At 38.5% G+C, this 26,951-nt stretch overlaps 4 protein-coding genes across 4 annotated transcripts; 2 read left to right on the top strand and 2 right to left on the bottom strand.

Moving 5' to 3' along the window:
* Positions 1-327: 327 nt before the first annotated feature.
* LOC103334177 (DNA-directed RNA polymerase subunit beta-beta protein, putative (DUF506)) lies at positions 328-2,724 on the bottom strand. The gene is made up of 3 exons (XM_008237117.2): positions 1,517-2,724; positions 1,209-1,401; positions 328-1,079 (listed from the first exon to the last, which is right to left on the bottom strand). The coding sequence occupies exons 1-3, from the start codon at positions 1,961-1,963 to the stop codon at positions 532-534; spliced, it is 1,188 nt and encodes a 395-aa protein (XP_008235339.2). The 5' UTR covers positions 1,964-2,724; the 3' UTR covers positions 328-531.
* An 8,251-nt stretch (positions 2,725-10,975) lies between these two features.
* On the top strand, positions 10,976-12,525 carry LOC103334178 (histone H2A variant 1). Its single transcript, XM_008237118.2, has 3 exons — positions 10,976-11,134; positions 11,711-11,836; positions 11,996-12,525. Exons 2-3 carry the CDS (start codon positions 11,717-11,719, stop codon positions 12,290-12,292), a joined length of 417 nt encoding a protein of 138 aa, XP_008235340.1. The 5' UTR covers positions 10,976-11,134; positions 11,711-11,716; the 3' UTR covers positions 12,293-12,525.
* Positions 12,526-14,639: 2,114 nt separating this feature from the next.
* D27 (beta-carotene isomerase D27-like protein) lies at positions 14,640-17,681 on the top strand. The gene is made up of 7 exons (XM_008237119.3): positions 14,640-15,032; positions 15,139-15,278; positions 15,606-15,698; positions 16,131-16,192; positions 16,433-16,539; positions 17,147-17,239; positions 17,326-17,681. Exons 1-7 carry the CDS (start codon positions 14,753-14,755, stop codon positions 17,367-17,369), a joined length of 819 nt encoding a protein of 272 aa, XP_008235341.2. The 5' UTR covers positions 14,640-14,752; the 3' UTR covers positions 17,370-17,681.
* A 3,625-nt stretch (positions 17,682-21,306) lies between these two features.
* On the bottom strand, positions 21,307-25,176 carry TRM5 (zinc finger CCCH domain protein). The gene is made up of 4 exons (XM_008237120.3): positions 24,819-25,176; positions 23,272-24,705; positions 22,994-23,165; positions 21,307-22,098 (listed from the first exon to the last, which is right to left on the bottom strand). The coding sequence occupies exons 1-4, from the start codon at positions 24,966-24,968 to the stop codon at positions 21,551-21,553; spliced, it is 2,304 nt and encodes a 767-aa protein (XP_008235342.2). The 5' UTR covers positions 24,969-25,176; the 3' UTR covers positions 21,307-21,550.
* Between the last annotated feature and the right edge of the window lie 1,775 nt (positions 25,177-26,951).

The raw sequence follows: 26,951 nt of genomic DNA, 5'->3' as shown, positions 1-26,951 counted from the left end.
ACGTTTGTGTAGAAAATTCATGCCCAAAAGATTAATCAAAATTCCACTTCCCTTTTTTCTTTTGGCATCACAGAAACATGATGCTGGGAGGAGAATCTCACAGCTCCCCAGACAGCACGAGCCTGTTCTCACTTCTCTTCAGTCTTCATCATCGACTTCTGTTGCTCATCTTCTCCTCCGGTAAACAATAAACAATTAAACATCATAAACCCCCAGAAAGAAAAAGAAAAAAAAAACATAAAACAGCAGACAAAAAATTCACCTTTTGCTATTTTCCTTGATTTCACAGAGACTAATATCAACTTGAAGCAAGCAGAGGACAAACTATTTTAAAGCTAATTTCTTTGAGAGTTTTTATTGCTATCAGTAAATCCGACCCTTACATCAAAAACATAGAAGGGATCAAACGCTTATATAGGCATATACAGGCATATACTATCTTTCAGTTCCTCTTAACAGTCAAAAAACAAAGAAGAAAAAAAACAGAGAGAAACATCCCAAAAAAATATAAAAAATATTATATCAAAATTTTTATGGCTCATTTTCCATGACAGAAGCCAAACCAGTCACCATCTTAACCCCCGTCTGCGATGTCCTGGGCTTCAGCTCCGGCGGTTTCCATTCCTTCGCCACCATCGCCTTCTCTTCCTCACCCGAACTCTCCGACAGCTCAAATACCGACTCGTCCAACTCAGTCTCAACCACCGAGTTCGTCCCGCCCTGACTTAGCTCAAACTCGCCGGTCTCGATCAAAGGCTCAGTCTTTTCTTCGGTCATCGAATCGGACGGTGAAGATGAAGCTCTGGTGTGAGGAGACAGCCACTTGGCCTTGATGTACTCTGCTTTCCTCCATGGCGGAATGTGCATCCCCTTCTTCTTCAAGCTCTGCTTCGCCGCCTCCGATACGATTTTGATGATCCTCCACAGCCGATCAGGCTTCCCAACGAAGATGTACGGAAGCGTCTGCAGAATCGCTTTGTAGCTCTTCGTCGGCCGAGCAATTTCGAACTCCGATCTGAAATCGATGTCGATTAGCAATCTCTCCCCTTTGACGATCACGTCTATATAATCATATTCTCCTGCAAGATCATCAACATCGCAAAATCAGAAGAAAAAAATCACTCTTTTTCGCTTCCTACATTTTCTCCGCAGTAAAACGGTGCCGTATCCATTGATATTTTTGTAAGGTGTGGGGAGAGAGAGATTACCGGCGGGATAGGAAGGGGTTTTTTCCCAGCGGGATTTGCAGACCGACGCGTCGTATCCGAGAGCAAACAGAAGATCAGTAACGACGGTTCTGCAGACGTCGTCTTTGCGCTTGCACACCTTGTTTTTCTCAACGATCTTCGCGGTGTCCGCTAGCAAATTCCTCTCATTCACACTTTGGCATGAAACCAAACCCTGTCGTCCAAAAAAGGAAACAAATTTTTATTTCTACTTTAATTTTTAAAAAATTCAATAACAAACGAAGTCTCTGTTTTTGAAGTTGTTAAACACAGAAAATCAGATATTTTACCTTAAGCAGCTCACACGCTTCGCCAGAGGAGGCCAAGTTGGAATCACCGAAACCGCCAAACGCCTCCAATTCGTCTTCGGAACTGTCGTTGCAGTTTCCGTTAAAGCAGTTGCAGCGGTTCCGGCTGCACCGCGCCACAGCCGATTGCTTCTCGTTGCTCTCCTCCATGAAACTCTGGACCATTTTCGCCAAGCACACCGAGCTCGGCTCGAACTCGCCCGACCCACCGCCGCCGCCGAAGCCGTCCTTGTTGAAATGCGGCTCCTCCATGCCGATTCCGCCGCCGCCCTTCTCCGCCGCGGCGGAGCTTCTCAATACGTTTGTGAATGGACGCTCGAAGAGCCGCTTGAGCCGAGACTTGGCCACCGGCTTGACCGCCTCGAACCTGGTTGCGTCTTCAGGACTCGTGCGAAAATCGATTGGTTGGATTTTCATTGGGAAAGGCATGATCGGTGCGATCAAATTCACGGAAAGAAAAAAACTCGCTCTCTCTCTCAGAATCTCCGATCTTCAAAAACCAGTATTTTCTCCATTTCCACTAGGCTAAAGCTTGTTCTTGAGTTTCCTAGTGAAAAAAATTACACCAAATTCTCTAGCTCTTATACTATCAATTATTTTCTCAGACCACTCGCACTCAATTTCAAAATTCGAGAATGAAGAAACTTAAACTAAAATTTTGCACCAAAAACAGAAAGCAGAAATTCAAACTCCAAAACAAAAAAGGCAGATGGTTCTAATGCCGATACATCGATCAAAACCTTCACTGACAACTCTGCAGCATCTTCTCTCGACTGAGATCGATGAACGGAATCGACCCAGAAATCCAGAAAATTTTGCCAAAAATCAATGCTGATTATCTAAATTCGAGGCTCTTAAGCGAGAACAACAAGTACCTTTTAATCTCCGATTATTATATAGTTTCCTTGCCTCCAATTTGCGAAACAAAGCATGGAATAACTTCGAAACTCTGCCAAGTAAAAGTCGCTTTTGCGTAGGATTTTCTCTGATACGGTTAGGGTTCCCGAGATACGCGAAGGCGCGAGAACGTCATGATGCTGCTTGTTATCCTGCTTTCGTCATTAGGTAGACGATCGGCCGCCGAAACTCCATTTTTCCCGGCGACGGAACCTAGAAAAATCAGAGAGAGGGAGAGAGAGGTGAAAGGTGAAAATGAAATGAGAGCTTCCTGTGTTTAAACAGCTATAGAGTCCACAGAGCAGATGGTGTGAGCTATAAAAAGAGGAGGGGCGGGTACTGCTGACTGGGACTTGACTGCCACATGTAAATCCTACGTGGCATAGTATCTAATCCGTCGTGGGTGAGGCACGTGTCTCGGCCGAACCCGGTTCGTTGTGCTGTCGTTGGTCCCGGGTGACACGTTATGGTCTGGTTGCGACGTGGGGACTTGGGTCCGCATTTTCCATGACGAAAATATCCTCAGCCTTTTGGTGAAATGACGGGGTGGTTTGCCCCCTCGTGATACGGAGGCTCTCAAATCCCAAAACCGCCTCAATTTCCAAAAACCATCATCTGTTATGGTTTATTTTTTATTTTTTTAAGATTGTGTTCTGACGGAAATATCCTCTGCCAGGTACAGATGAGAGTTTAATTGGGACAAATTTTGAGGCCACATGGCTGAACGCGCACTAGGGTCGTATTGTCATTTCATCCTTCTAACTCCCAAGTTAAAATTGCGGTGGTTGGCGCGCCTTCTTTGACATAAAAGCCCTTGGTGAACCTGAAATTAACACGGTCCCTTTTTTCTTTTCCGTAGTAACTTTTTTGCTTTATTTTCTGGAAGCTTTTTTCTTAACCAATTTTCCAGAAGTACGCGTGTAGTAATGGTAACTAGTTTTTTTTTTTTTTTTTTGGTCAAACATGGTAAATAGCTATTGTCCCCCATAAAAATTATCAAATTTCTATTACAAATGAAATTCCTCTTTTTTAAGTGTAGATTAAAAATACACCATAATTTGGATTATAAATCAAATGCTATATAAGAATTGTGGAGAAAGACTTTCATGAAATGAGAATAACACTATTGTGCTTATCTCGACTAATAATACTATGACACTCGTACTAATACTTCTACATAACATAACATTATTGACCGAAAATTATAAAACAGTGTTATTCCTGTAGCAATTAAGTTTGTCTCCGATAATGAGGTAAAATTTGTGAGAAAGTTGGGAAACCAAAGTGATGGGGAAAAGCTATAAAGAAAGAAAAACGATAAGTGAAAAAAATGAAAGCCTGGGCCAAGAAAATCATACAAAGAGAGGTGATGGGGTCCACATTCAATGACCGTTGGTTACTTGGTGCCACTTTTATTTTTCTTTTCTTTTTCCAAAAAGGAAACTTGGATTGGATATTGCTGAAACCGGAAGCAGGGCTTATTTTGGAAAGCAGGGGCATTTTCCTTTTCTTGATGAAAAGCGGTTGGTTTGTGTAATGTCAGTTATGTCTCGTTTCTGTGATCTTCAGACACGTGTCATATACGTGGTGGTGAGAGCCGTTAGATTGCTTCATCAGAGTAACCCCCGTTCAAAATTTAAATCCCATCGCTGTCGTTTGCGAGAGAAAGTGGAGAGAAAAAAGTTGGGTTTGGATAAGTCCAGATTTCAAGCCCGTTCACAGAACTAGCCCATTGATTTCATGCGGACAAAAGTAAGGTAATGTGGGTTTAAAAAGAAAAATAAAGTGTTAGAATTTCAGGTAAAAATGGGCCCTCAAGTACACTATTAAAATTGCAATATGCCCCACTGAAATTACGTACTCTCTAGATGGTCCCCAATGTTTACACTTATTGTGATAACGCCACTTGATGTGACCTTATGACGAGTACAAGTCCTTTGTGTTTTATCCACACAAAAACTCAAAATTATTGAACATCCTTTGGGTCACCATTGCCTTGACTTTGAAGGATCCACAAGAAAGAGGAGGAAATGTATGGACACTGCTTCTCTCCTTCTCCAGAAAGAGACATTTTTATTTCCCGCAAATTACAGTTTGATACATACACAAAAATAATTCATCAAAAAGAAAACTATATGCACACATATCAAACTGTAATTGGCAAGAAAGTATGAATTCCTAATTCCAAGGAAGGAAGCAAGTGTTTTTCAAAATGTATTGTCATGTCAAATATGCTAGTTATAGTAGCTTACGATCTCACGGCCCACACTTGTATGTGTGATTCATAATGAATGAGCATCAATGGCTTTTTTTTTTTCCTTTTGTTGTTACTTGTGGGGTTGAATAAGGTATAGTGTGGATAATCGTAGTTTATTGAGTTGATAAATGAGGGTTTTTTCTTAGACTAATGCTTGCTTTGAGGAGGGTGCATCCAAATCGAATCTTAAAATGATAAACTATTCCACAAGCATTGCCAAAACAATAATTAATCACCCAAATTTAAAACACAACGTTAATTGAGGTTTTGGTCAACTTCGTTATAAAGAAATGCGATGCCTTAAGGAGAAGTCAAGCGTTCCCTCTGCTGTTTTTACATCTTGCAGGCTTGTAATATAAAACAATGCTCTATGGTCTTTAATTATAATTATGACGTGATGAAATGGTTAGTGCCTTATTAATCCTCTTCTTAATCTATGATATCTATCTATCTTGGGTTTCACATTACAAGTTACAACTACTTCAACGAAATTATTGAGGTCAATACTCAATATGATACCAATCATTCTTATACATTGGTCGAAAAATATACATTTATATATATATTTTAACTCAAGATAATGGATAGTTAGAGTTGAAATCTCGATGTAGATGTACGGGGTGTGACCTAAATGCTCTATTGAGTATGTTCAATCTTTTGTAGTATATATGTATAAGACAAGAAGTTTGTCGAGAAAGATTAACGAGACTATATACTTTGGATTTAGATACCGCATTAGGGAACCCTGGGAGAGCCGCCGACTCCAACTACCGTCCACGTATGAGCTTTTGCTCATGGAGCTATATTTTTTATTAGAGATTACAATCCGGAACATAATGAGGATAATGTAATGGCAAACAATTTGAAGTACCTTTCTTGCGTATTCTTGATAAACCAATGTTTATATATAGATGTAGGAAGATCTGCTTGGAAAGTAAGAAGCCCCTTTGACATCTCTTCATCTGTAAAGAATTATCGATGTGAAAACACAGAGATAATCATAAAAGGCTGATCTTTGAATAGGAAAAAGAGTGAATCCGTAGGGTCCCAAATGAATTGGACGAATCCGTAGGGTCCCAAATGAATTGGACCATAGCCATACTATCATTATCTACACAATTCAAATAATAAAAAGTCCAATTATCTTTTATGTGACTTTATGCATATTCATGATCAAATATGGCGTTGCACTATCCTTGTATTTTTCCTCGATAAGGAATTTACTCGAAAGCATGGGAAAGACTGAGTGGATGATCCATAATTAAAGGTATGGTAAAGCTTATGCTTATTTCTCAAAGTCAGGTTTTGCCTTAGCTGTTATCATTTAGTTGCTTAGGATAAGTATATATGGCAGAAATTTGTTTGCTTTTCTTTGGTTGTGCATGGAAGGTGCACAAAACATTACCTCCCATTTCCAGAGATTAGCACTTTATAAAAGAATTGATTTTACTTTTTTTATGGACATGACCAAATTTTTGCTTTTCCAACATGGGGGTTCTCATCATTTTGAGGTTCAAATGCCCTCAACGTGTCATGATTTGCTTAGTTTTGTTATGAATAAGCAATTGTTCCATCGTTTTCTTGAAAATAATGGTTTTGAATTTATTTATATAATAATATGAACAGTACTTCCCTCCTCATGCGAATAGCAGTATGATACGCGTGCGAAAATTTTTCTTTTTATATTTTTTATGAATTATTTTTGTATATATATCAAACTGCGATTCGCATAAAAATGAAGTATGAAGCAAACAAACAAGCAAGTAGTATCCTAATCATGTTACATAATTTCCTCTTTGCATAACAACTCACAAAGTGCATCACCTGCTTGAAATCGAAAGCTAGCTGTTTACCATAACGAAATTGGAAGCTAGCTTTGATGTGATAATTACTTAGTCGGAATAATTACCACTATGTAAATATGAAACCCTATACGTGTCATTTACTTGACAGAGTCATGGTTTCCCTTTAAGACTACCAAATCTAAACTGGTGATTTTTAATTAATTTTTTTTGTAAAAGATAAACTAAATTAATCACAACAAAACTTTGATAATATCACCCAATTTGATTAGAAAACCAAATTAATTATTACGTATGTTGTCATTATTCCGATATGCGAAGACATTTAATTTTAATTTACTTTTCCTTTTATTGATCCAAAGTTTTTTTTCTTTATCTTTTTTGATGATCTGTCTTATTGAAAGGGACGATAGTGTACTAAACTCACACACTACACGAATGCTATGATTCGAACTCAGGACTTTACTTAAATACTTTAAACCACTACAATAGTGGGTCATTTACCAAAGTTTTTTTTTTCTACGTATTAAACAAAAATGATTTGGAATTAACATTCGAATCCTTTTTGTGTAAGTCAATATCTGGTCAACCAGCAAGAAATTAACACATACACACAAGTGCCTCCCTCTCGGGCTGGATTTCAGTTGTGGGCCCTATAGAGGGATGGAGAACCACTTTAGGGTCAGTAGGCCCCACACACGTCTATGTCCTTTCTTGGTGGGCCTCCAAAATAAAATGTTGTCTGGACTAAATACCCATCTAAAACGACATGCCGTGTCAAATGGGCTTCTTTTTCCAAATAGGCCGATGTGTGTAGAAATAAAATGGCACTTTCATAAATAGACATAACAAGACATTTTTTAATATTAAAAAAAAACCTTTATGGTAAATTACTCAAATGGTCCTCAAACTTATACTCAATTTACATTTTAGTCTTTCAATTAAATTATTCATTCAAATGGTCTATCAACTCTATATTATTCGCTCCATTTGTCTTACCGTTACATTATGTCAATATTTTTGTTAAATATAAGGGAACATTGGTCATTATTTACCCTAAAATTAGGTTAAATCTAATAGAAAATTAGACCGTATTACCACTTGAGTGAATAATATAAAGTTGATGGACCATTTGAACGAATAATTTAGTTGATGGACCAAAATGTAAATCATGTATAAGTTTGAGAATCATTTGAGTAATTTACCCAAAACTTTTAAGTCTAATGTTTTTTGTATAAATAGACTTTCTAAATTTTTTTTGTATAAAATGACGTATTAAAATGGCCCTATTGTGAAAAGCTAAAATTAAAATTGTGGTGGCAGATGTTGGACCATAATTTTATTCTTACTAAAGTTTTTTTTTTGTTGCTAAATAACTTTTATCAACAGTGATTCATCAAAAAAACTTGTGTGTAAAATTGGTTTCCACAAAACATCACCACCATGTAAAAGGGAAATCCTATCAAGCAAAACTATATACCTATACATCCCTATAAAGCAAAACTCCATAAAAAAAGAAGAAGAGATATTTAGTGATATACCAATTCTTAGCACTAATATTATAAATAAACCCTACACCATTGAATTTCTATAAACAAACCCAAAAAAAATCCAAAAAATGACAGTTAGCCTTATTGAATTTAATATTGATTATTAAATTACTTTGATGCCATATTTAGTATTTTGGGTATTTTTATGAGATTTTGGGATTGGACTTGTTTAAGAAATTGATGGTTGTTTTGTAATTTATAAGAAGTTAAAACCCTCTTTGTTATGCTGTAAATGAATTTTGGGTGTGTTTTTAAAGTCCATTTTGTATGAGGTATTTTTATAATCTGGGCCCTTATATTAGGTATAATAGTGAATCTCCAAAAAAAAACATACCTTAAGTCTCATACCAAATTTCATTTAAGAATAAAGTTAATATTGCCCACATAAAATAACCAACTATATTCCAAAAAAGAAAGAAAAATTAGTAAGGTCATTTCTTCTCCTCAGTAATTTTTGGTTTTCATATCCAAGACTGCATGTGTCACACACACACGAGCAATAATCTAAATTATAAAGTAAGGGTTATTCACATACACTCACACACTATAAATGTGTCATGGTAGTTCAAACCTGGACCACTGGTATGCAAATCAATACCCTTTTTCACTCGACTAGACCCTATTGACCATATTAATTATAATATCTTTATACAACAAGAATAATGTAGATCCAATTTATAAACCTTTAATATACATGGGCATCTTTGTGTACAAAACTATTAAGATGAATTTTGCTCTATGTGTCGTCCACTTGTTTGCCATTTTGTGGTGTGACATGTTATGTCAAGTCATAATCAGACTTATCTTGAGTTTTATGTTTTTTCTAGTTTCTTAATTATGTCGGTTGTTCTTTTGGACTGGCTTGTATTTGAAATCTTTTTTTCTTTTTCTTTTTTGTAAAGTTTTTTTTAGTAAATTTATCTTACGAATCAAATCCCTTCGAAATATACAAGCTTATCAAGTCTCAAAGAAAACTCACTTTCTACCAAACAAAATAATAATAATTTACACAAATAATTCAGCCAATTCTTATGGTTTGCGAAGTGTAGTCCATATCATCATCATCAAACCCTATACTTTTTTTTTCATTTTTCTCCATGCATTTGCTTTCCCTGGTTTTCAATCCCTTTCCTCTTGCACAACCCCCTTTTCTTTAGTTTCTACTTTCCTCTGAAGAAACCCATTGACATTTTTGGTACAAGATAGCAAAGCTAGTGAATAAAAGGTAAACTAGGGTAGAAATGAGGTGACAAATGTTTTTGATCCATTGTACATGGCACTTCTTTGCAGTAAAACAGTGAATTGCCATGTTTAAAATTACACACGGTGGAAAAATCTGAGTCACAAGTTCTACAGCTCTGAATTTCTTGCAGTCACTTATTAGGCACAAAAGCAATGGCCTTTCACTTTTTTGACTTTTTATAAAGGTTCATTAATTTATGGGTTTTTTGTTAAACCAAAAAAATAAAAAGGGTGCCAGGCAAAAGCACCATTAATTATTTTTCTTTGTGATGTTGCCCTTGGGGTCAGTAAGTCTCCTTTAAACCAAAACAAAATCTCCACTCATTCTTTTGCTTTAACTTTTGTTATCATTTTTGTTTTCCACAAAACATCCATGGGAGACATCTTCCTGATTTTCTTCATTTTGGAGCCAGGTGGCTACACAAGGATGCATGAGGCTTAAAGAATTTTCAATTACCAATTGATTGCAGCAAAGTTTGGACCCTACACATTCATTATACACATAGAAAGTCTCACACTCAAGGTTAATTTATTTATACTTTAAGGTAAAGTGTGCAAACCTAGTGAAATGGGAAAGAGAAGCAATGTGAAAAATGAATGCATTTAGCCCTTCAAATATCATATCTTCCAAATTCTTTGCAACTAATAGCATCCGTAATGGCTATCTAAATCACTTCTTTAGATAAATTTTAAGGAAGAATTGGAAAAATACAATTCTAACCATGCTTCCTATCCATCTCTTAAGATAGGGAGACCTCTAGGAGCTCCTAAATATGAGGAGAGAAAAAAGACTCCTAGTGGCTCCCTATAATTTATTTTATGCATATTTTAAACTTGTAATTAACACTAGCTATTTTTTCATACTATTTTTTATATCAATTATATTGAATTAAAAAAATAATTATAATATTTATGACTCCCTAAACAAGATAGTATCATTGGAGTTCAAATTTTATAGAGAACTCCTACAAAAGCTTTTGTGTGTATTTAGCTAATTTTTTTTATAAAAAAATTTGTAAAAACAGGGAGCATGATTGTAGATGCTCTAAAAATAATTCACCCCAAAAAATAGAAAAATAAAAAATAAAAAATTCATTAAAGCTCACAAGGGAACAAAAAGAAGAAAACCCAAACAGAGGAGGTGGTCTTAACCCCAAGACCAACATACAAAAACTAGACCCCACGAAAGTGTGGAGCAACAAACCCCAAAAACTAAGCCCAAAACAACCCCACATTGCCAACTTCCTACCGTTCGGGCGGGCCTGCTAGGTTTCCAATCCTTTTGGGCTTTGCCCAATTTAATTATCTTTAATAAATTTAAAATTTCAAGAATAGACAAAATAAACCCATTTTTACTAAAATTTGAGATGCAACCTATTAATATTATTTATACAATCGATATTCTACTATAAATTATGGAGAGGAGGATTCGAATTCAGTTGCAGTGTGGAGAGCACTTCCATTTTAATTAACTTAGTTCATACCTGCGAGATGCAACTCATTATTTAATAATACAAAATATGTAACTTCCTACCCCCCAAAAAAGAAAAGGACATGAAGGCTTGGCAATAGACAACAGTGGGAAAGATGTAAAAGATTTGGTGAGCTTTGGGGGAGGGGTGGAGTTGGTAAAGTGGGAAAAATTTGAAATCGAAATTGGGAAATTTTCCAATTTCCCACCCAAAAGAAACCGCCTTTTGGTCTGACCACATTTAAAACAAACCGAAACCCGCTCCATATTCACGACCCGCTTTGGATAAAATACGCACACTCTCCTCCAAAACCTCTTTCCCTCTTAATTTTCCTATCTCTACAGTTCCCTTCCTTCTTCAGCTTCCCGAGAACCCTTCAGGTTTTTTTTCCTCTCTCTCTCTCTCTCTCTCTGTTAATCTGTGTTAGATTTCTCTCTCTAAACCTGTCTTTGTGCTGTCGTAGAGAATTGTGTTTCTAAATTAGGGTTTTTTCTTCACTTTCTTTGGATGCTGCTTTGTTGACTTTACCAATTTTTCATTTTTGGGTTCGGCGAGCAGAGCTAAGCCCAGATCTAGACCCTTTTCTTCGTTTGAAGTTTGTGGTTTGTACAATTTTGTAGTCTATATTTAAACTTGAATTTTCTGAATTTTCCCACTTTGATCTCATCGATACTTTTACAGATCTGGTTCTCGTTTCACTTCATCAACCGAGTTTGGATATTTATTTATTTTTGTTTGTAAATACTTAGTCTAGATTTGCCTTCATTTTATTCACCGACGGTGTTTCAGTGTCAGATTTGCATAACTTTCTCCTAAATATTTTTCTGTTTATTAAAATCAGAATTTCAACTTGCTCTGAAGTCCTGATTGGTTTAGCTTTTTAGGTCTCCTGTTTATCTTATCGTTTTGGGTTTTATTATTTTATTATTTGTGAATTTTGAAAATAATTTTTACAGACAGAAATGGCGGGCAAAGGCGGGAAGGGGCTTTTGGCAGCGAAAACCACAGCAGCTAACAAGGACAAGGAGAAGGAGAAGGACAAGAAGAGGCCTGTTTCCCGTTCATCGCGTGCTGGTATCCAGGTATTCCTCGAAATTTTCAATTCATTAAATCCTCTAATTTATTAAATTCATAGAATCTGAACCAAAATACTTGTTGTGATCATGTTTATTGCTCATGAGTTGCATTGGATTAGTTTAATTTGTGTTGTTGGTGTTGCTTTTGCAATTGGGTATGTGTAGTTTCCGGTGGGTCGAATTCACAGGCAGCTGAAATCCAGAATTGCAGCACATGGCCGCGTTGGAGCCAATGCTGCCGTGTACTTGGCCTCAATCCTTGAGTACCTGACAGCTGAGGTTCTCGAGTTGGCTGGAAATGCAAGCAAAGATCTCAAGGTGAAGAGAATCACACCAAGGCATCTGCAACTGGCCATTAGGGGAGATGAAGAGCTTGACACTCTCATCAAAGGAACCATCGCTGGTGGTGGTGTCATCCCCCACATTCACAAGTCCCTCATCAACAAGACCTCCAAGGAGTGATGAAGCTGATGATTTTTAATTGGGTTATCTCCACTGATGTTTGTGTTTAATATGACGACTCTGTTTTAGTTTGGTATTTTAGTGGTTGTTTAGGTTAGCTGGGTTTGTTAGTAGTAGTACATATGGGCAATCTGGTTGTTTGTCCTTTCGAACTGGTAGCACTTTGTTCATGTTTATGTGTTTTGTTGGATAGTTTTAAGCTTTAACCAGGATTCATCTCTGTCTTTATTGAACGTTCTGTCTTTTAATTTGTGCTTTTGGTTGCTGTTAAATGATTGTTGCAAATGAAAGTTCCTTGTACTGAGGCAAAAGATTAATTTGTAGTTTAGTCATCAAATCTTTCAGTCTTGTGTGATTGAAGCATTAGCCAGCAATTGAACAAGTAAGAGGAACCAATATTTTTGTATGTTTGGCATTTGATCCTAGTCAATGGCTCAGTGGGCAGTTGGGTTGTCTTTGTGCTAATTGAAATAGCCATTGATGATGAATATAGCAAGCTTAGGACATGAGATTACCATTTCAATTACATCTGGGATTTTTTTCGCTTAAATTATTTAAAATCAACAATTTGACAATAATATGTTGATTACCAAGTCTCCCTTTCCTAATTTTTTGGGGCATCTTGCTAAGTCACCTGTCTGATTTAAATATTTGCTAGTTGGATTTTAGATATGGGGAGATGACAATCCAAGTTGCCTTTTCATAATACTTATGAATTGATCTCAATTTTATGCGGGCTTTCGCTAGCCATTTTGTTTATGTTTCTGTGCTTGACTTTTGGGTTTATCTTGGTCTCTTTACGGCCCAACTTTGCATTATTGTCGATCAATAAAATATAGTCATTCTATATATGGCCTTTAGATGAGGTTTTATCTCTTCATTATTGGATTAGATTAACTAATTTGATTTAACGGCTAACTAATTTGATCTAAAAGTTGAGAAGTAAGGCCTTACCTAAGAGCCATATATAACGCTCTTACTATTGAATTCTTGATAAAATACAATCATCAAACGCATTTCATTCAAATAGCTCAAATAGATTAACAATGAGAGAGCTGACAAGGCGGGAAATGACATCTAAACTGTAATAAAATACAATTTGGATGCTCTTGTGACAACATGGGAAATGTCAACTAAATGTGATTAAATATAAGTTAGATGCTTATGCGATCCTTCGAAGCTTGGACTTGGTAACAAACAAAAAACAACCAAGAAGCTACAATGGGTAGGCGGATCGATGTGCACGTGTGTAGATCGATACTCGCAGTATGTAGTTTACCCTAAATTTCAATCCTCAAACAATGTTTCATATGTTCCACATTATTATAAAGGCCGGACTTTGAGCTTCTATGGGTTAAATCATAAAAAGTAGAACCTGAAACAAGTTATCATCAGAATTACTGTTGTGGAGAAAACTCCCAATAATCTTCTTGTTGATGGACGAACATTAGACAAATACACAATGGCTGTGTCAAACACTCACACACACACACACACACACACACACACACCGAAATAACCAACCAGAAAGGACACAACAATTTATAGAGGTTCGGTTATTTGCCTGCATCCTCTTTGGTGAAAGATTACAATTTTGGTTTACCAATAAAAAGCCCTCTTAGAACACTACCCTCACATTCTGTTTCTCTCTCACCCCTTGCTCAACGCTTTGATGTTGGTTTTCTCTCTTACTCACTAGCTCTCAGCTACTTGGCTCTCTTGCATTAGTTCCCCTTTATAATGCTGGTGTAGATAAGCCTTTGAACTTAGGAGGAAGCTTCCTCCAGCTGCACACCCAACTTTCAGCCACCCTACCTAGAGCCAAAGAGTAGGGGGATCATGAAACAAATCAACAAACTTCCATAAATGCCTAACTCTCCCAACAAATTGCCAACCTCTCTAGAGCTGATAAATGACTTAGGTGGTACTTGCATTGAAATGGAGAAGCAAAGCACGAGGAGAGAAGTCCTTGTGTTGCTCCAGACTTAACTTCTTTGCATCTTTTAGGTGAGCCAATTTTTTTCCCAACAGTTACAAATTGATTAACAAGTTAATTTACACAAGGGACATAGCAACTCCGTTGATGTTACCCACTAGGCTAACCAATGTTTTGCCGCTGACGTTACTCTCAATTTATGTTTGGTTTTGTTTTTACCAAATACCTTATTATTTTACTTCCACTTGGAAATTGGCTCCGACCAAATTCCCAATACATCAATACAAACAAATGAATAATCAAAAGGCATCTTTCAAGAGTTTGAAGTTGGCATCATTCCAAAACTACAGGATATCTGATATGGGCTTTCCTTAAAATGCTCACCATGCACTTCTTGTTCTCATTCATTACCATCTCTCTCTCTCTCTCTCTCTCTCTCTCTCTCCCCCCACAAAAATAACTGTATAAACAACATCTCCTTCTCAAATCCCCTTAGTTCTTCTCTCCTTCTATCTCTGCCATACATGGAAGCATCACATTTTTTACAAAGCGGGAGGAGCTTTGCTGCAACTCTGGCTCACTCAAGGCATGCACATGAACACAATAAGCTAAGACACTGTTCGATTGCTGCAGTGCTAACGCGGCCGGCGGAGAATATAAACATAGCAACAGGCAAAAGCAGAACTATAATAATACCAGCAGATGTAGTAACTGGTGCAGAAGAAAAGAGCAGAATCTATAATGATAACTGGTTTGATCGGATGGCCATTAATCATCTGTCTCAGAATGTTCAAGCTGCAACAGGTTTCACTTTTGTTCTTCCATTCATCTTCATTTTCTCAAGGAAGGGACTAAAACAAAAATCATGTAAATGACATTGTTTGAGTCTTTTTGTTTTGTTTTTATGCAGGGTTGAAGAACAACAAGAGTGGCTTCGAAAGCTTGGTAGAGGCAGCTACAGCTGCATCAAGAAAATTTAATCCAGCAAAACAGAGAGAACTAGTTATTCAAGCTCTAGATAGTGCCTTCCCAAAGCCTATATTTTCCCTGGCAAGTTCATATGACCATTGTTTTCTTCAGCTATTCCACTTCTGTTTTTTTTTTCCTTTGCTTTGTTTTCTTTCAAAACTATCTGATTTCAATGTTGAAAGGCAACTTTGTTAATGAAATTCTGTTGGAAAAAAAAAAAATCCAATTAGCTGGTGAGGAACATTGTGACGAATGACAGAATTATTGCTGCTATCAAGATATGTTTGATTGTTTGGCTGCCTGCGGTGCCTTTGTTTTTTTCTGTTTGCTGCCATTTTGATGGGTTTTTTGAGCTTCGTTTGCATAGGTTTCATTATTTGTCTGATAAATTGTGTTTTCCAATGACAGCTTAGAGCAATACTTCCACAATCGAAATTTGCAAGGGAATACTTTGCTATCTTCACCACCATCTTCTTTGCCTGGTTGGTGGGACCCTGTGAGGTAAGTAGAACAAAGTATTCTTCTTTATATTATGTGAATCTATTTATTATTAGTACTTTTTTTCACTTTTGAATTTAGTGACTTCAAGACTACATTTGGCCGGTCGTAGGAGCATATCATTTCTTAGATAGATCCCTTGCTCTTTGAATTATTGCATCCATGCATTTATCTGTGGAGCACACAACTCCATGTGTGATATCTCTGTGCCAAACAAATGTGTAAATATCACAACTCATTAGTCGTCAATCACATACACAATCTCGCTTGCATGAGAAAATCTGCCATATTACGCGTTATATGCATTTATGAGTCTACCTCTCTCATCACGTAACTTAAAAATACACATATTCGGATGTTCAATAGCGACAGAGACAGCAAGCATTTTAAATGGAGTTGAAATGGGAATCTAACTACAGTGATTTAATCTTGAAGGTAAGGGAATCGGAGCTCGATGGAAGAAAAGAGAAAAATGTAGTCTACATAAAGAAATGCAGGTAAGTTTTGTTTAGCTTTGTCATTTAACCCCAAAAGGACCCCACCCACCTCACCAACCTAAGACACCTTCACTGCTTGAAACAATCTGCACCCATGATTGTGGGCTTCTTTCTTCTGTATTACCATCATAACCATCTAATTATCACATAATCTGAGCTTAACAGTTTCCTTTCTCAGATTTTTCATTCTGGGATAATTATCTAAGTTGTTCTGCTGTCATTTGTCCAAAAAATTTGCAGGTTTTTAGAGGAAACCAGTTGTGTGGGGATGTGCATTAATATGTGTAAGATGCCATCTCAAAGCTTTATCAAATCTTCCCTTGGAACTCCAGTCAACATGGTCCCAAGTAAGTTTCCAGAATTAAACAGGAGTATATTCAGAGTATTTCAGGATCTTAATACAAGAGAAACTTCTGGCAACAAAACATATGTTAAATACCTCTTTTAGTAAATCTGCTATTCAAACAGTTAATTAAGGATCAACAAAAATGGAAAGAAGTAAATCTGTTAAAAGTAATAGGCACTTTAAATGTGGAGGGCCATGCTCATCATGTCAATGGAGGGTCCATGCATAAACCACAAAGGGTGCAAAATTGCAAGTTGACCCAGCATTCAGGTGAGGACCCCAAGCATATATAGATTAGTACCATATGAAACACAAAACTTCTAACATGAGATTTTGGGACCTGAATTCCTAGCCATATATCAAATGTACAAAACTTCATGATTTGTTCCAAGCTAATTCTGAACTCTCCTTTTCCTCCATGAGACCAATCATCTTTACTATGCCCCACACATAATGTCACTACAAAGCACCCAATATCAACGGTTTTCGCATGCACCACCTGGCGGCTAATTATAGTAATGCGTAGGAAATCAAATTTTCAAAATCCATGATCAGTGAAATAGAGTTGAACTATTGATGTAATTCCACTGTATCATTGAATATTCCAGATTTTGATGATATGAGCTGTGAGATGATATTTGGTCAGGACCCTCCAGAGCTATCCAATGATCCAGCACTCAAGCAACCATGCTTCAAACTATGTAATGATTCAATATACATTTGCTTTACTCTGTTCATATTAATTATCATAATAATTACAGCATCTTATAAATCATGATTTATGCAGGCAAAGTAAACCAGAGGCACAACACTAATGACTGCTCCAAATAACACCATGGGATGCTTACCAAGGGGGAAATAGGTGATTTTGGATGAAGTATGCAAAAACTCAAGCTCTATAGAATGTCAAAGAAATGTCATCACAACAAAGCTCAATGCTAAATATCTGGTTCTTGGACTTGAAAGTTTGTGATACAAATTTGGACAACAGATGAAACTTGCAGCTCCAACAAGCAACTGAAAGATTATGGTGTGTCAACTCAAGGAACTTGTTGATCCTAGTTGAAACAAATTTGTTTTAAAAATGTGGTTCATGAGGCATGAGAGAAAAAAGAATAATAATAATAATAATAATAATGATGATGATGATGTACATATGACAATTGACAAGGCATTATAATTCAAATCTTCTTTTTTTTCCCTAATTGAAAAGCTAATTAGGTTTTCTTGTGAGAAGAAAGAGGTTTTTGACCTGAGATTTAATGTAGGGTATAAGTTCGGCAGAGGGTGGCCCAGCAATGTCTCCCACCATCAGTTTGCTGCTAAATGGCCAAGTTCAGAGACTCATCTGCAGTCTTTTCTGTCTCACCAAGAGAGTAACAAAGTGCTATGACCAACTTTGACCCATTAAAATATTCAACTTATCACTTATGGAAGTGGATTTCTTCCATTAGAAAATACTATGAAGTTTTTCATGTGTTCAGATAGCAGAGATAGTGGTGGATATTTTAAGTATGTTCAGAGTCTAGGAAAACAAAAATAACTAGCAAAGAAGAATTTTTTGCTCTTCTTCTAAGTTCTAACAAGCATCATTCAGATACGCATCTTCTTTGCATGTCAAGCAACACAAGTTAATCTACAAAATAAACACAACCTTGGATTTTGTACCCCAAAAAAAAAAAAAAGAAGAAGAAATTCTCAGACCAGAAAACCATCAAATTGGTACCAAAAATACTGATGGGGGGCAAAGAGCTCAGCCCTCAAATTCTCCAATGAAGATACTTACAGGCTTTTACTATAGCCACTACACGTAAATTCTGTGCTTATCCTCCCACAAAACCCTTGTGATGTCATTAGCTAGTCATTATGAAGTGTCCTCATGTCCCTTAATTGAGTTCATACTGTAAGCAGCATTTTCACTTTCTCTCACCTCTCCATTTGCTCATAAACACTGTAATGCCATCATGCTTTGTGTGTGTGTGTGATATAAAAAGCTAAAGACTTGAAGGGTTTTCATTCAAATGACAATTGGGGACATGCCATCATCATCATAATCATCATCCAAACTTGATGAAAATCAAACGGTCTCAAATAATCTGTGCAGAACATAGGCCGGAAGGCTCTGTGTGCAAATTATTCCCCCATAGCATACATAAACAAGCACAAATTCGAGAAAAGACTAAATATAGTTTTGAGAATTTGACAGAAAAGCATACCCATAAATGGGCAAGGCGAAGTAGAAGCCTTAGCAGCTTGGCTTTTGGTTGTTTCTTCAATCTGAGGTGAGAAGCTGGGGGCGGATGTCCATGGCCCTCCAAGTCTGACTGATTGAGGAGCAATTTATTGGCCCATAATTTAGTAGACCTCGGTAGTTTTTGAAACCTCCATATTCTACATTAGAGCCTAAACCCATATGGATAAGGCCCAGAATGAATATAAAAAAAGGCAAACCAAAGCAATCCTTGCCTTGTAGATTACAAGGCCCGATCCACTTCAAACTTTTATAATTTTCCTTTGTGTGAAAAAAAAAAAAAAAAAATATTCATTTTTTTGTATACAAGTGATTTCTGAGCAGGGAATATGAGTACTCGGATGTCAGGTAACTGATCTTAACCTCTTGACTTACAGGTTATTAATTAACGATTGGGTATGTGGGTTTTTCTTTTCAAAGAAAATTAAAAATCATGGGATGACGAAAATCCGTGAGTTCATAGGCAAATAGTTATGAAGTAGCTAGCATGCGGTGATATAAAAACATGGGTTGTAGAGACAATTGAATTGGTAACAGATGGGATACATAACCAAATAAGGTACTAGATGATTACCCATATATGAATTCCAAAGGACCTTTTATAGTGACTTTGCATAGGACTGTGACCCTTTGGTTTGGGGCAGTAGTACAATACAACTGAGAGAGAGAGCCAATAATGAACTCACGTTGCTTAGTCAAATTTTTCATTCTGGCAAAGAACCCTATGGAGGAGACAACGATTGGGGGGGATGATGATGACAATTTACCAAGACAAGACTAGGACACAAATTTAAGTTAAATTTTGGGCAAATGTGGTCACCTATAAATTGATTGAGCCACCATTCAAAAACTAAAAAACCCAAAGAAAAAAAGAAGAAAAATGATTGAAAAGTCCATGAGAGATGGGCATGTGCTTAGTGCCAGTGCACCCGTCTGCATCTCTTACACATTCATAGATAAGCTTGTGCCCTTTTGAGATGACAAAGACCCCATCTTTCCCTTGTTTGAGTAACCCTTTGGTTTTTTTTTTCGTTTTTTCTTGGAAGATTTCTACTCAGAAAGGGAGCATGGGAATTCAATGGAATGAAGGAAATGCCTTGTTAGGTGGCTTTAATGCATCAATCAAACTCTTTGTACTAATTATATATGTGTGTGGTCAGAGACAACCCATCACATATAACAGTAGATACACATTCATGTTCTGAAATTATGAAACAAAACGGAGTTCATAACATGCACATATAAAACCTTTAAGAGAGAAGATAGACATGTTTCACAAGTCTTAAAAGCGGCGTCAATTAGCTCTTAATCTAGTGATTCATCTTTTTTCACGGTGGAAATATGGGGAAAGTTGGAAACTATCCGCTCTTGGTGATCAAAAACTAAGTGGGCAAACCTAATTTTGAACAGACAAGCATGCTGAGGTTCCCTTATCTATTAGCAAACGCCACAAAATTTGAACTCTTTCTTGCTCAAGTGATATATCATAAAGGGCACAACTGTGACCCCAGCAGTTTACTATTCCTCATGCAAGAAAGAGAGAGGGAAAACAGGTAACCTTACATTATGGATAGGCAAATGTGACATGTCTACATTAAAAACTGAACCGGTCCAAAATTTGCAAAGCAAAACGAGAGAGAGAGAGAGAGAGAGAGAGAGAGAGTTGAAAGTCTACAAAGACCATATGACTTGTATGATTGAAGGACCACAAAATTGAATAGGGCATCGGCTTTGTTACTGGTACATGAATAAAAACAGTGATCATAATAATGAAAATCGTGAGGAAATGCATGTGATGAGAAAAATAAAATTTTGAGGATCATGAAGCCGATCTAATAAGAGGACTATCTTCTGTAGCTCTTGAAAAGATTAATTGGAGTTGGAGACACATTGCCTTTGCTGATTGGTTCATAGGCTCTCATAGGCAAAACTAGGCGCTTAGCTGGATTGCTAGTTGCTGCTTGTTACTCACCGCATAGTCTGCTGGGAGCATCTCACACAAGATGCAGTTGCCAATTTAATTTGGTTTTTCACTTCAACTCACTTCCTTCTCTATCATACCAAATTGATCTTGAGACGGAGCAACCTCAACTAACACCCTCATCCACTTTTACATTTTCTTTCTCTTGATACTTATTACGAGAAAAAACCGTGCTCGAGTTAGTCGGTCACGGGAAAATAAAGAATTAGCTCTCAATCGTTAATACACATAAAATGTTTATGATCCGTGCAACTCATGTGCGCATCAACGGGTGCTCTTATCATTTCACTTGTGAGAGAATACTATTGTAGAAAATATCATTGGATTTCGAAACATGAGATCCAAAAATTTAGGCTAAGGTGGGGGTGGAATGATGATGAGCAGCAGCCATGGAATGTTTACTCATCACTTGGAGACAAAACACAGGAATCAATCTTTGCTTTAACGCTGAAAACATTGCCCCCTTTTCAGGCTACTTTCACTTCTTTTTTTACCGCTTTGTGCACATGCTCTGTCCATGCACTTTTCACAACATATCCAAATGTAATCCACAAATAATATTAGAATTTAGAACAGACACCCATCTTCTTTTTTTCTTTTTTCCTTTTTTACAGATTGCGAAAGCGGATCGTTAGATTTACTTTGCCTGGTTTATCAAAACGTAGAAAAATATTTCCCAAAATTTCTAATCTAAAACAAAAATTAAAACTAAACATCATATTTTAATCTTAATTGAAAAAAAAGCGCGCGAAAATTTAAAACTTTATGTTTCCCTCGGGTTTAGAACACCAACTTCCTACAAGGCGCCAATATTTTACTAGCGTTGGTGGGAACAGTAGCGAGATCTCGGATTGTTTCGCCGATCAAGTCCTTAAAAATCAACCGCTCGATGTCCAAAACGGCATCGGACATTTCGATCGAACAGTCTCCCCATCTGTTGAATGCATCCCCAGCAAGGTCCTTTTTCAGCACCCCACATATGACCTCGAACAAGTCCTCTGATTCGTCCCTCTTCCGGATTCTCCGAAACTCGGACCAAATTTCGGGCAAGGAAGCCTGGCTAGAAACCGCCTTCCACGGCGGTAGTTGCCGGTTTTGGTCTAGAATTTCAGTGATGGTGTCGAAGATGAGCCTCCTCTCGAGTGTTGAAACTCTGGAGGTGTCTTTTCCTTTGAGATGTTGCTGCTTCTCTAGCAATAGGAAAATATCGGATTCTTCCGGTAAGTAATTGGCAGCTTGGAGGATCTCCGATACGTAGACGAAATCGCAGTCTTCCAATTCCGATTCGGTCCCCCACATTGCCTGCCCCCAAATGTCTTCCATTTCAACTGTTTCATCAAAACAAAAGTTAAATTAGAAATCAAAATTAAATTAAACAATCAACCAACCAACCAACCACATTGCTCTTCATTCATAGTAATATCAAAACAAGGACTCTGATGGCCTAAACACGTACGACCAAGGGGGGCGCAAAGCAAATTTAGTAGAGGGGCAAACTTTTTTGCAGAGGTTGGTGGATTTGCAGCTGTTTGCTTAATTCATTTATCTAATAAATGCGTCATTGTCATCGGTTACAGTTAGGGGTTTCATCAATTCCATTTGACTGAAATACGCCGTCGTTTCCAAAACAAACAGCATCACTATCACATAGCACAAAAAATACGATCCACACTACAATACAACCCCGTGACCGTACCCACGTATTTTCTCGTTAAAATGGTAAGACCAATCAAATCCCTCCACGTGTGACTTTATAAGTTACCGAATTTGGGGGGTCCTGCTTCGTGGCGCTTATTGATTGGTGGTTATGACATTAACTAGAAATATTCACTGGGGAGCAGAGTGCAGAGGAGCCCTACCTCTCCACTGAAAAAAACAGAGTGTACCAGAGTACTGGTAAAACCTAGAAGGCTAAAAGCAGAGCCTATATTTGAGAACAAGGACGTCACTATTGTAACACCTAAAATCTAGCAATCAAATATCTCTCTGCGGAATATATCAATTTGGAAGACCACAGAGACCCAGAGCTTTGTGCTCAACAAAGAAAGTTGGCAGTTATGATGGCAGTCTCTGGACGCTAACAAACGAATCAATAAATTTCGTTTGACCGCAACGGATTTATAGCTTAAGGGAGTAGTTATTCTTGCACTGAGTTCATGTGTTAGAATTCCCATTCTCTCAATATCGCTTAAATAAAAAAATTAAAAAAAACAATAATTTTACCTTTGAAATCAATGCTGCGTTTCATCACTGGAGAAGGTGAAGATTCCTCTTTGTAAAACGACGCGTCGAGAACCGAGACCGGGCTCGGTTGCAGCTCCGCTATGCTGTGAAGCAGCTTGTCGCACCTCTCCAATAAGCTCCTCCCGTCTTTGTTTTCCTCCACCTTCCATCTCTGCAGGTTAATTTAACCACGGCATTAATAATTAATAATTAAATTCAACAACCAAATTTTCAGGTTTAATCAAAGTTAATTATGATAATTAAGGTATTTTCCCCACCTCGGTGTCGGCTTGTGAACAGGTGCTAATGCTGCTCTCTGACATGGTGGTGGATGATTCATCCTCCGCTGGCTGGCTCATCTCAGCCGTTGGTTTCTTGATGTTCCTCGGTGACCGATTCGTGGATGGTTGATCTGACACTGACCCCACCTTTCTTGCACTAAGCTTAGGAGAGTTCACCGGCGATACCCTCCTGTGCTCCACCGAATCATTCCCCTTCCTCTGCGTTTCGATCACCAACGGTCCTCTCCGACTCGGACTTTTCACGCCATTCTCTCTCCGAGTTGGCGCGCTCGGGCTTCTTCCTCTGCTCTGGCCCCGTACATTCTCCGGTCGGTCACGCCTCGGGCTCACCGCCGGCGAGACCTCACCGTTCCGTCGAACTCCAGGCCTCGACCTGAAACTCGAACTCGGCGGCGACTCGTTTCCGAATCTCACCGCGCGGTGACTCGAACTCGGCGACCTGGACGGCCTCATCACAACAATCGGAGATTCGTTGGAGCCAAAACTCCGATCGTAGACGAAGTTTCTGGAATTAATCTGATTCGCAGCTTTCCTAGAGTGCAGGAGGCCTTTGAGTTGCAGAGCTTCGAGGATTTGCTTCAACGTTTCCAAATCTTTCGACGGCTCGTCGATGCCTCTCATCCTCAACCTTTTCTCAATCTCATTGTAAACAGAGACGCTCTGTTTCGGCTCCGGAAAGAAGTCCGCTGAATCGAAGAAGCTCTTCCTCTGCCCCATTCCTTTGCTTTGAGCCTTCGCATTGTTAAGCGCCTTCGGATCCAACTGCCTCGCATTCGAGCCCCGATTGGAGCTCCGGTCCTCTTTACCTACATTGCTGGAAATATTATTACTCTGCAAATTCTGTTGCTGCGGTTGCTTCTGTTGAAAAGTATGGCCGTCGACGAACCGATACTGATTCAGATCTCGGTTCACTCTGGATTCGGACGCAGATCTCCGGAGCTTGATCGGTTCAGGATCCGAATGCTGCAACGGTTCGAGTCCCATTAGCCTCGCAATGACGCTCGGCGATCGGTGCTGCTTGTCGCTCTCGGCTCCTCCATCGGCTGAGTTTCGACTGGCGCACAATATAGCCGCGTTCGTTCGGATCTCCCTCGGGTAAAGGCTTCCCTTGGCGTCGACGGTGGCTCTGCTATCGAGTGAGAGTCTCGGCGCTTCTCTCGAGAACTTCCATGATGCCCTCGTGCCTTCTTTGAATTCGAAAACGGGAAGAGGAAGAGGAGACTTGGGATTAGCTTCGGGTGATGACGGAATCCGATTTTCCGGTGACGGAGATCGGAGCTCCGTCAACGGAGGCGTTTGCTTCGATCGGTCTGGCGACGGCGCCGTTTTGTTCAGCGGTTGTTTTTCCAATTCTTTGGATATCTCTGGAGACCTGGTGGTTGACTCTGGCTCTGGTGACGCGACCACGGCCTGAGAGTTTCAATGAATTATAAACCAAATCAAACAGAAAGTATTAGAACGATTGGAACTCCATCATTTTCCTACATTTTCCTGGGAACCAAACAGCAAAATGGAAAACTCACCGCGGAGGAAGGGAGGCGTTTGGTGGAGTAGAGGCGTTTTCCGGTTAGAAGCTGGTGGCGATCGAAGATCTGGAGGAAGCCAGCCATACACCCCATCTGTTTCTCTATGTGCTTCTCCAGGTTCTGGTCTTGCACCATGCCTGTCGTCATTTTTTTTGGGGGAAATATTTCTCTCCTTTACCTTCAACTTTCGTTCTCTCGAAACAAAATGTTAACGTTAATGTTAATTTTCTCACTCACTTACCACCCTTAAGCTTACATTTCTCCATAACTCTCTCTCTTTCCCTCTCTCTCTCTCTCTCTCTCGCTCTGACTACGCCTTTATCAGTGTCTCCCGCTTTTCTGGTTCTTTTAAAGGGGTTGGCGGAGTTAATGGAAGGCCAGGAGTGATACAATAACATTGAAATCTCAATTATCTCCCTGTTCTTTTCTCAAAATGTCAAATGAGTCAATGTAATACGTAATTGACAATTGTGCCCTTGTAAGTCAAGGGGTCAATGGGCGGGCTTCTGTGAAAATTGGGATTCTAATTTTTGAGAAGTGAGAGAGGACTGGCTGCCTGCACCGAGAGAGCACGGACCCTGGACCCGCACCGCACTCGAGCCTCCTCCGTGGGTATGATTTCTGCATGCACCCACTTGCTCGAGTTGCGTACCCAACGGCGATCCGTTTGACCTACTCTACGGCGGAAGATCTCAGCCGTTGATTCACCTCAATCAGGCGGACCGTGGAGATGGAGTGAGTGCCTGCTGCAGTTACTCCACTTTATAGCCGGCTAGTGGGACATAGAAATAAAAAACTACAAAAAGAAAAGACAATAACGAGAATCACGAGAAAAATACTTCTCTATTTCCGTTTCTTTTCAAATACTTTCTTATTTCCGTTTCATTATTTTTTGGAAAAAACTAGATGGATAAGAAAAGAGGACAATAAAACGAAAATAGGTGAAGTTTTTCTCCTACACGTAAATACTTTACTTTCTTTCTTAGTCTCATCACAATTGGACGGCCACATGGCTCGCCAAAACGGGACGTCGTGACAACTCAATCTCGGCTCAGGGACCCACCTGATTGAGGGCCACGTGGAGGGCGTGTGAAGTTACAGGTGGAGCGGAGTCCACGTAAGGACACAGGTATAACGGACCACTGACTATGGTCTTGGAGAGAATCAAGGGGCAGGAAGCAATAGGACGACATAAAACCTTACGGGGTTTTGCTACGTGGATGATGTATTTTTTTTTTTTGGATGATGTAATGTATAAGGGTGGCTGTTTAGTTTGGCACGTATGAGGAATACAGAGAGGATGGATAGGGCTCACCGCTTGGTGAGAATTCCCAAACAAAGTCGACATTCTTCCTCAAACATGGTCGATGACTCGAATCAAATCATGCATAATAGGTCTTGGACACTTAGGTTTATAAATTTGGCAACAACTATGTGTTATTGCTCACACACATAAAGGTAATTGTGAAGTTTTGATCCTTACAATTAGCATAATGAATGATTGACGGTGGAAGGACTAGAAATATGGATAAACAAAAGGTGATTATGGCATAACATACATTGATAGAGATTGATTGAAATATTCAAGGGAATTATGACAATAATCGACGCCACATCGAGTTGAATTATTGTGAAAGCATCTAGTTAAGCTGATTAATCTACTCTATCGAAAATAAATATCGAATTTGAGTACAATGAGACGGACTTAGTGTCCTAACCAACTGGCCTAACCTACATGTGTGTTCTCTATTTTCTTTAATAGTAATATGTGTTCCTTGTCAATCCGATATCAATCATGTCATTTTCATCCAATTTGAAAAATGAAGCAAATTTGGAATTTTAGCTAGCATTGAAGTAGTAGTGAATTTTAAGTTGAAATCATGTCTTATTTAAAAAGGGAAATGGTAAATGTGAAGTCGCATTCGTTTCATCTGATTACAACCAAACTTTTTTTAGATGCTAGAAAGGCAGAAGAGACCACAATCATTTGGTGATATGCTAAAGATGCCACTCTCTATGATCAACTGCTTGCATTTTACGCAATCCACACACCATATTAATTACCAATAATATGCCATGATATGAGTGCCCAAAGCCCCAACTTGAACAAAGGTCATTTGGGGTCTCTGC

Source organism: Prunus mume, linkage group LG6 (genome assembly GCF_029339155.1).
Source record: "Prunus mume cultivar Tortuosa linkage group LG6, ASM2933915v1, whole genome shotgun sequence".
Lineage (NCBI taxonomy): Eukaryota > Viridiplantae > Streptophyta > Magnoliopsida > Rosales > Rosaceae > Prunus > Prunus mume.
This window is presented reverse-complemented; position numbering and strand designations above follow the sequence as displayed.